Genomic DNA, 9,959 nt, shown 5'->3' with positions numbered 1-9,959 from the left:
AACCTCTTACCTGATCTGCCTTGTGCTGGGGGTCTGCAATGGTGGCATCTTCTCTGGTGGCATCTTCCATGTAAGCAAATGCCCACAGCTGGCTGTAGGGTTTATTTTAATGAATTAAATTATCCTGTTCAAGTGTCATTTCACAGCTCTTCTGCTCTGCTCTTTACTTACTTCACACTCACGTTACCTTTACTGTTGTGCTTCCTCCAGGGATCTGCAGAAACCCTGGCTGGCAAAGTGGCATTCTTCTGGGGTGGTATCATTCTGCATCCGTGGAGCCCATACCCTCAACTGACACAAAACATATTTGCAGGCAGAGGGGAGCACATCCAAATGCCGCACTCATTCCATGAACCCTTTTTAATTCTCAGGAGCCTGTGGCCCCTCTCAAGTCAGGGGTGAGGGAAAGCACAATCATTATTAAACTGGTGATTTGAGAGGTATTTTAATTTTTTTTAGAAGGAAAAAAAAAGATGAAAGGGGAAAAGTTCCCTGTTTCACACTTCTTAAGGTCACACTTCATATTAAGGGTCCATTTATAAAGAACGCATAAATGCTTAATATATGTTTAAGTGATTGATTAATCATTTATTGTATATTGCTATTGAACTGTTGGTCTCTAGAGCTGTGACTTAACCATCTATAATACCTGCAGCTGCTGTATATACAGCCATCGATAATGTTGGAACACAAAGTATTCATGTGCATAACGTGCTTAGCACATTCAACATTTATGAATGCTTTATAAACAATTTATAAATGAAATCTTAATATACAGTGTAACCTATTTTTAATGTCGTTGCAGTTACATAACCCATTTGGTATTGATGCATCTCAGTTAACTTCAGGCACCTTGCGGAGGTGCCTCTGGTTGTAGCCCTGTACTATTTCTCTCTGCATTTCTACCCTCCCTTCCTCCCACTGCTTATTTACCCCGGTGCTGCCCCGAAGAGCGCTGTAAATGTGTCTGTGAGGGATGCTGCAACCTCACAGGCTTCAACAGTCTGTGCAATGATCGAGCTGCATGTCAAGAACCCCCTCACATGCGTGTACACGCACTAAAGGAAAACACTCCCCTTCCTTTTCTTTCCCCTTTTCAACCCAAACCCATTGCACGGATTCAGCCTGGTGTGGCCACGTGAAGAGGCGCATCAGGCAAAGGGATGGGGAAGGAATGGCTTCTGTGCTCTGGATCTGAGCTGTTGGGAAAGGAGGTGGTAGGCAGATGCCTAAACCAGACCATGGCATCACTTCAGCCGTTCTGTAAGAACATGGGCAGACTCTGGAGAGCAGAAGGGTCCTGTTTCTGACGCAGATTAGTGATGACATCCTCATAGCCATTAACAAGATGCTCATTGTTAAACTGTTTCAATAGTTGGCCTGTTTTCTTTCTGGCAGTGTCTACGTCGTTTTGTTCAAACTGAATACATGCTGAAAAGGGGCTGAAATCGCCTGTCTTCAGTCATGATATCAGAGTACATTGGGCCGTAACGAATTCTCTTCAGAGGATCCAGCGCTCCCTCGTCACAAAAGTGGTGCCGTGTTTCCTCACTGTTAACATGTGCCTTCCCTTATGCCAAATAATTTCTGAGCAGTTCCTGGGGAGTTTTCCTGTGGATATGGAGACAGGGAGGCTGAGAGGATGCTGGCGCAGCCTGTGCTGGTACCAGCCCTTCGAAGAGGAACACTTGGAAGAGAAACTGCAAGCAGGAGGTGGTTGAGCACTGTCTCGCCTAGTACACAGCTACTGGGCACAGCCTTTGTGTATAACATGATTTCCCAAGCAAGTCTATGGATATGATTTATGCCTTCAAGGTTCATTACTGTGGTTGGTATAGATATACATTGAGCACATACTAGCCTGGAAGGATCTTCTGCACTCCCAGACTTGTATATATCTCTCTCACATATTCAAATGCCAGTGCCAGATTTTGATGAGATGTCTTCTCCTCGTACCAGAGTTCCTGGCAGCCAGTGGTGATGGCCCATGCAATATAAAGGGACAGGGGCCTCAATCTCAAATTTGCGGGTTCAGATGCAGACTGTGCATCTGGACACAGGTTTAGCAAGTTCCCCAGGCAGATATGTGACTGAATTAGCTGTAATCAGTGGGCATATTAATGTGCTTAACATGAGGCACATGCTTAGATATCTTGCTAAATCAGGAACACAGGAACAATAAGTATTCAATATATGTTAAAGGACATGTCATCTACATACAGCACAAGTCCCATTGGTGTTATGGAATTGATGCATCATGAATGTAGTAGCCTAAGTATCACTCCAACAAGCCATACCAAATGGTAATAAAATAGACAAGGTCCCATTCAACTGAAATATCTCAAGATGCTTTTAAGAGAGGATATGAGAGGCAAACTCCAGTTTAACAACTAAAATTGGGTTCGAAGCAATTGTTTTCCCCAGTAGATGACCAAAGGGTTAGGAAGGCTCTGATGGAGATGCAGAGGAAGGAGGGAGAAAAAGAGAGGGACATGTTGATCCTTTCTGTTGGGACCAACCAAAGAAAAGCAGAAAAGCAGTGAGTGGAAGAGTTGGTAGGAAGGATGAGGTGAGAAAGAGAGAGATGAGAAACCAAGAGCTAAAAAGATGCTGGACAACCCAAGGACCCTGACCTAAGCCCCAGAATGGTCTAACCTGCAGAAGTAAGCATGTATCATTGAACACTGGGCATGAAAATTGTCTAGATCTGTGTGTCTTCTGTATTAAGAACATTAGTGTTTACAAACTTCTGTAAAGCATGTACCTATAGGAAAGCCTTCAAATCCCACCTGTGCCCAAACAGCTGAATTGCAAGCCCAGAGCTCTGGAAGGCATGCGGAACCTCCCAGGGAGCTGGCAGACAGCACTGTTCTAGTGTACATAGTGCAAGTAGGATGAATGCATAGTCCCCTTCCAGTGAGAGACAAAGTGCCCACACCCAGAAACAGAGCCAGAGGATCCAAGGAAGGGAGAGTGCAACTGGCTCTCACTAAGGAAAGCTTAAGAGCTTCTAGACTGGAAATCCAAACACAGGAGCCTCAGGACTGTTTGACAGAAGGAGCTTAAACAAGGCTGGACATCAGTGGTGCACACAAAACAAGTGCTTCCAGTCAGTCTTCCCAGGTATACCACCTCCATAAGTGGACCTCCTTCCAGCCTTTGAGCTGCTTCTGTAGAGGATGGAAAGGATCATAGAATCATAAAATGGTTTGGGTTGGAAGGGACCTTTAAAGGTCATCTAGTCCAACCTCCCCGCAATGAGCAGGGACATCTTCAACTAGATCAAGTTGCTCAGAGCCCTGTTCAACCTGACCTTGAATGTTTCCAGGGATGGGGCATTTACCACCCCTCTGGGCAACCTGTTCCAGTGTTTTACTACCCTCATTGTCAATATTAGGATATTGAGGCATAAGTAACCTTTCACATGAGTGCATCTCTCTCCCCTCAGCTGACAGCTAATGGACACTGACACAGGAGCCATACTATGGAGCGTGAATCTTTCATCAGCTCTGAGTTCATCTAGGAAAAGTTTGAGTGAAGCTAAATTTCAGTTCCAGGGTCAAATACATTTTTTCAGACAGAATGCAGCATCAAGAGATATGTTATTATTACCAGTAAAAACACACAAGAACACTATCAAGAATTACAGACAGAAGAGACAGGCAGAGGCGTAAATAACACAAGATAACTATTTATTCAGACAGTTAAATTTACACAACTTATGCCTCTCCAATGCATACATATATTGGACCAACATCTGCTCTCACCAATGGTGATTTAAATTAGGAATGATTTAATTCAACCAAGTGGGATCATATCAGATTTACCTCTGTGTAACAATGCGCAGTTTGGCTCATCATGTTCAAAATAATAGCTGGGTGGTTCAGAGAAATAAAAACAAGTTTTCAGTTCCAGAAAAGGAGTGCAGATCAAAAAGTATCATCCTTTTTTCAAGCACTGCAAGGATCAATCCTGACAGCAATGCCAGTGATGCAGTATTCTCATTTCAAGTACCTTCCCCTCACCCTTCTCCAAATTACACTGACACTTAAATATTCTCCTTCTGGACAAGTCGCAAATGATCCCCAGAAGGAAGAATTTCTTGTGTTTCATCTCTCTCACCAAGACAAGTAGAAGTGTGAGAAAACTGGGAAAGATATCATATGCCAAAAGCAACTAAGCATCAAAGTTGACAAGGGACAGAGTGGTCTACTATATAATGAACAGATAGACCATTAAGGGTCAGCTCACACATAAGAACTTATATTTATGAGCACATATGGCAGATTTATAATGGCATATTGGAAACCTAGGAAATACGCAGCTTGCTTTTGTTATAATAAAACCTGTTCCCGTTCCAACAGCTTCAGCAGGCTGTGGATCAGGATCCTATATAAGTAAAGGGCACAGGAGTGTTGCATCCCAGTATAGGCTTCACAGAACAATATCCTCTCTTCTCAGAGAACACTCTCAAAAATAAACTAGGAAATGATCCCTTAGCTGGGTAAGACGAAGCATCCTGACTGCAACAGCATCTGCTTCACAATATTTTTGTTTCAAATGCAATGTGGTCCTTACAAAGCCTTAGCTGTATTCCTAGAATCTGCAGATTACCTGCTGGGAATACTGAGTAAAACCCAATTTGGATTTCGCCGCAACAGTGTTGTGTAACATAGTACAGAGACACATGTCAAAAGCAAGCTTTTATGGAGAAGATTAACTGGTTTAATTCCTGCTCTCCCGGGATCTTATTTTTCTGTGTGTATGCCTATGTAGCGACAGAGAATTCTGCCTCATGGCACAAACCGGTCAACCAAGCTCCACTAATGCAAAAAACATGCCCAACTCAGCTGCTTGGACCCTCTTTCCATGAGTGTCTGTGGCCCAGAACCACTGTGCAAGTCTAAGGAAAAGTTTTCTTACTGGACATTGCGTGCTGGCAGCTGACAGAGCAGTATATCATTGCAAGTAAATCTTCAGTTGGTCTCAGATTTCCATCAGTTTAAGACTGAAGACTTCCACTCTGGCATTCAAAGCTGTTCACACAGCCACAGCTCAAGAGCAAACACTGATAACATTGCCACAATACAGTTTTTTATAGATAATACCCTGCATACACTGGAAATACAGCTATCATGCTATAGCTATAGTTCCCTCAAATTAGAAACATATTTAGGATGAATACATTACAGTCATTTGCAAACATGCAATGAATTGAGTTTTGAGCACTGTCATTTCTACAGAAAACACCAGTCACATCCAAAAGTACAACGGGCCATGGCGCAGAGAGCCAGAATGAGCTATCTGCGCTAGTGCTCCGCAACATGAGCAGGACGGAGCGGGTCAGGCATGAAGTGGTATGCCCACATTTGGATGAAGCCTAAACAAACAAAAAATCTGCAAAGACGTTGTGCATGTAGATTTAGCACGTATAGAGCTAACTGGAGCTAACTGGAGTGCCCCTGCCACATCTTGGTGTATCCACCTCTGAAAGTATAGTACCACCAAATTTAAGAGCTGCAGGCTGTAAATTTAAGAAAAGATTGAGACAGGTTTGAAACATATGGTACATGAAATAATATATCAATCATAGAGCTAAGACATCTCCCTGCTTTACAAGGGGTAAATGCAGGTCTCTTTATACAAAAACATTATTCTGAAAGACAACAGGCCAAATTTTCAGTACATTCATCAACTGCTTTTATGGTCAGGAATTCCATGGCCTTAATTGCCTAAAAATTAAACTTAATCATTAAAAAAAAAAAAGGAGGAAAAAACAACTACATAATCAAGCCCAGTCTATTAGCATGAAAAATCTGATCAGAAGAGTTTGGAAAAACTCATGCAAAGTGGTATTAATGACCAGCTGATTAATTCTGGTGGCTCTTTAAGTGTCTGCAAATGTTTCAAGTGATTGTGATTGTATAAAACAGACCTGTTAAAGCCCAAATTCACAAGCAAGCCCTAGACAACCCAAAACTTGGCTTATTTCCTTTCTCGAGGACAAAACTCTTTAGCTCTTCATTGCTTTCTTCCATTTTTTGTTCATAGATCTACCAAAGTAAAGGCAGTGACTTTACCAGGAGCAAGTGGCACTGGGCTCAGGGGAGGAAGAGAATAACTGGAGGCACATTTGCTGTTCTTACTTTCAGTAACACAGGAAAAAGCATCACTACCAAAGACACCAAATACTCCGCAAACAAGTGAACAAGAACAAGCCTGTGAACAAATCTAAGAGAGAATTACACCTCAAGGGTACATGCCATGGGTCCAGCATCAGCCAGGAGGAATTTCCTACAGATATACAACTCTTGTTGAAAAATGCTAAAACAGGATTATTCCAGTTGGTATTGAGACCTTCAAACACATGGTTAAATTCAGCCCTCTTAAATTCAGCCCTCAAGACCCTTTCAAACCCACTGATATCAGTAGAGTATATGAAAGTATAATGCATATATTAGCAGTTTCGAAGGCTTTTTGGAAACAGGAAAACTCTAGCACAGTTATAAGCTGTCTCTCTCTCTCTCTCTCTGAAATTAGCTAAAGCAGCTGCCCAAATGACTATCAGCCAATTCAGAAAGTGTTCAGCTGTTCCTCCAAAGTAGGGACTGTGGCCTGGGGTTGGACAGAAACAAGCTGGGGTCAAGCAGAGGATGTGCCAAGCATTTCTGTGCACTGTGGTTAATCAAATAGCACACAGTGCATTTACAGCTTAGTTTGGACCATAGGCTCCATAGCACGGATGTGGACACTAGGAAGGCAGAACCAGGAGAGAGGCAGCTCCCTGCTGCTGTTGTCTTCATGGAATTTGATATTCAGGTAGAAATCGCCTGTGTAGAGAAAGAGGAGTGCTCCAAAGTACACAGAGTCTTTGGTCGGCTTCACCTGGAAAAGAGAACGTGAAAATCAGTATAATTAAACCAGCAACAAAACAAAATAATTGCACTTTGCAATTCAGTAGCTCCTTCAAATGATCTCAAAGTACTCTAGAGTCACATCTCAATGTTGCCTTCACACAAAAAGGAGTAAAGATCTTGTCCCTGTTCTAGCAATGGTAAAACTGGAGCATTGAAAATTAAATCCTGTATTATTCTCTCATGCAGCAAAGCTGTGGCACAGCTCAAGGCAGAGTACAGATCTTCAGGAGTCACTGATTCCAGAACAGAGTTGGTTTAAGGCAGAGGTCAACCAAAATCTTTCCTTAGACTGCATTTATCAACATCTCTATTAAAGGTCTAAATCATGTCTCTGAACTCATGTTAAACACATGGTTAAACACCATTTAACAACTTAGCAATAACTAAATTCATCCCCATTTATTATTCAAACACAATCTGACTGCAAATTCTAATCAGGAATCTTTAATACTCACCATCATTGAAATAATTAAGTTCAGCAAGAAACATCCCACGAAAAGTAGCCACCCTGATTTAACTTGTCCAAATTAAATACAGAATTCACACTGTTTCTACATTTATGTATCTCCCTTCATCACAAAACTATTTATGATCCATATCTTCACAACAAATAATGTATCTCAGTCCATCATTTCAGTAAGACACTTAAGTAATTTCTAACTTTAACAATTCCACGACTGTTCAGCATGTGATAATGTTTGAATTAATATCTGCTTCCACAAGATGTTAAATCCAGTTTCAGGGTGCCTAGAATTGGGTTAAAGTTGCTGCAGATGCACAACAAGGAATCAGCACAAGGCCATTCCATTGGATGGAATTTACTCAAAAAATTGTGAAAAGGCAACTTCATCCCAGCAGAAAAGACCCAATAAAGGGCACCTGATGCTCCTCAGTACTGGTCTTCCCTCAGCTAAGACCATCTTACCAGTTCCTTTTTGCTCTCTGGACCCTGAAACCATGAACTCAAGATATACTCATGGGGTTATCCCTACTTTCATGGGCAGGCCTGTGCCCATGTATTTTCTATTTTACTTGAATACTCATTGGTAATGGGCCTTTCTTTGGTCATCTCCAAACACCTCAGTGTCCATCACGTTACAGAGTACAGCGTTGATTGCAGATGACAGCATGACATACCACTGGTCAGCCAAGCCGAGACCCAAGCCCAACCACAACAGAAACTCTCGTGTTGGATCCAGAATCACTGAGCTGTCCAGATATGCTGGACTTGATTGGATTCAGGGGGAGAAAACCTTTGCAAGGGACATCACTAGGAACCGATGGGACGTTACCACCTGGAACAGTGAAGGGATGAAGCTAAGGCTCCAAAACAGGTTATTGGGATCTTGCCCACTATAAAAAATTTGGTCATATAGTAAACTGGGACATCAACAATGGGGTATTAACTGGGAAAGTGTCTATGGACACACTTTGCTGAAGGGCATCTTACCATTGCATAGGAACACCAGAACAAGGATGATGACTAGACCATGGCGGGGGAGAGGGGGGAGATGAACCACTAGAAAAAGTTTCCAGGGGTGTGGGGCACCTCAAGAACATGCCAGAGAGCTGAAAATTGCCTGCCACCACCTCCAGTGAGGAAGGTTCTCTGTAGCTTTCAGATGTGAGGGGAATGAGCTGTTTCCGTTTTCTCCTCTTCTAAGTTTGTTTGGACCTTCATTGCTGGGTCCTTTAGCCAGCAGACATGGACCCTGTATAGTCCCCTGAGGTATCAAGCTTCTTTGTTGAACCTCCCTAAATTGCTGCTCCTGTACAGGGGCCTGGCTGTTCACAAGCAGCAACATCACCAGAGCTGGCAGAGCCCTGGCTCCCTTTGGCTTTGGTGCTGAGCACTTTTGCTGACCTACAGCATACTTGTATCAGCATCGTATCATCCACATGAGCGATCAGAGCAGCCACAGCTGTTCTCCTGACCCCTGTCCTTGGCGTCTCCCGTCCTCGCTGGGTACAAGTTCTTGCCCTCTGGCATTGCGTCTGGACATGCAGAACAACATCAAGCAGTCTCCCCTCTTGCTTCTTCCCCCTCCTCCTGGGGCTACCTGCCTTATTTCCGTCTCACTGGAACTGATGAGGACTTGCATCCAGAGGACAGAGGCAGGCACTAATGAAAGCAATGGGTGGAGGCAAACAGCAAATGAAGCCTCCTCAGGACCCATACCTTTTTCAAGCTCCTAGTCGATTTTTCCTAACCTAGCTGCACAATGAAGAAATATCTGTAACAGCATTGATCAGAGCCCTTAACAAGCAGGAAGATGGCTTCGGGCACATCAGCATCAACAGTCTTTTCACTCATTTGAAGTTCTGCCTACATGGTTGCTTGTTCCTCCTGCCTTTACAGCACCAGTCATCAGTTTCTTCATCATAAGTGAGAAGAGCCAGCAAGGCAGGTCGTGGTATGTCTCCAGCTCTGCCTGCAGCCCATCTTCCTGTGCGCAGTATGCACAGACCAGACAACAACATCCATGGTTTGGGGACTATCCACATCTCTATGACCACTTGTACAACCACTACTTTGTCAACACTTGTGGTTTGGGGAAGAAACAGGTAAGCAAAAGTAGCTTGAAACTTTTGCACTGTTGAGATGCAAGTGGCTCTGCAGAAGTTACAAGAAGTTTCTTCCAAAACAGTAACTAACTTTGGAAAGTTGCCTTTGGTTGCCTCTCTAGTGGGGCTACCTACAAATATTCACAGAAGACCACAAGTACATCAGCAGCAGTCAGGCCAGTAGAGGGCCAGATCCAACCCAACTGGTACACTGGGCACAGGACTAATTTTGAGGTTAAACCACCTACATTTAGGTGTTTCTCTGCATACTAGGTATCCAAGCTACTACAACAGTAAGAAGACATCTAGTCAACGCAGCCAGTGGAGCTAACACAGAATGGTCTACCTGGTCAGTCCGTGGGGTCAGCATACAGTTGCCTAAACACAGACATTTGAGATGACTTAAGGCACAGAGACATCTGCCCAGGGCTGGCAGGATTTACAGGATGATTTACAGGAGGATTGCTGGCAGTAGTC

General features: G+C 43.3%; 1 protein-coding gene across 2 annotated transcripts in view; it reads right to left on the bottom strand.

The window, feature by feature from the left end:
- Positions 1 to 3,675: 3,675 nt before the first annotated feature.
- TRAPPC9 (trafficking protein particle complex subunit 9) overlaps positions 3,676 to 9,959 on the bottom strand; it is a 544,235-nt gene continuing 537,951 nt past the window's right edge. For both annotated transcript variants that reach the window (XM_072851835.1, XM_072851836.1), the window contains one exon: positions 3,676 to 6,885. In XM_072851835.1, coding sequence (XP_072707936.1) covers positions 6,706 to 6,885 — 180 coding nt within the window. In that variant the 3' untranslated portion in view covers positions 3,676 to 6,705. The remainder of the gene's footprint in view (positions 6,886 to 9,959) is intronic.

This window comes from Ciconia boyciana, chromosome 2 (genome assembly GCF_034638445.1).
Source record: "Ciconia boyciana chromosome 2, ASM3463844v1, whole genome shotgun sequence".
In the NCBI taxonomy this organism is placed as follows: domain Eukaryota; kingdom Metazoa; phylum Chordata; class Aves; order Ciconiiformes; family Ciconiidae; genus Ciconia; species Ciconia boyciana.
Note: the sequence above shows the minus strand (reverse complement) of the source record. Positions and strands in the feature narration are given on the sequence as shown.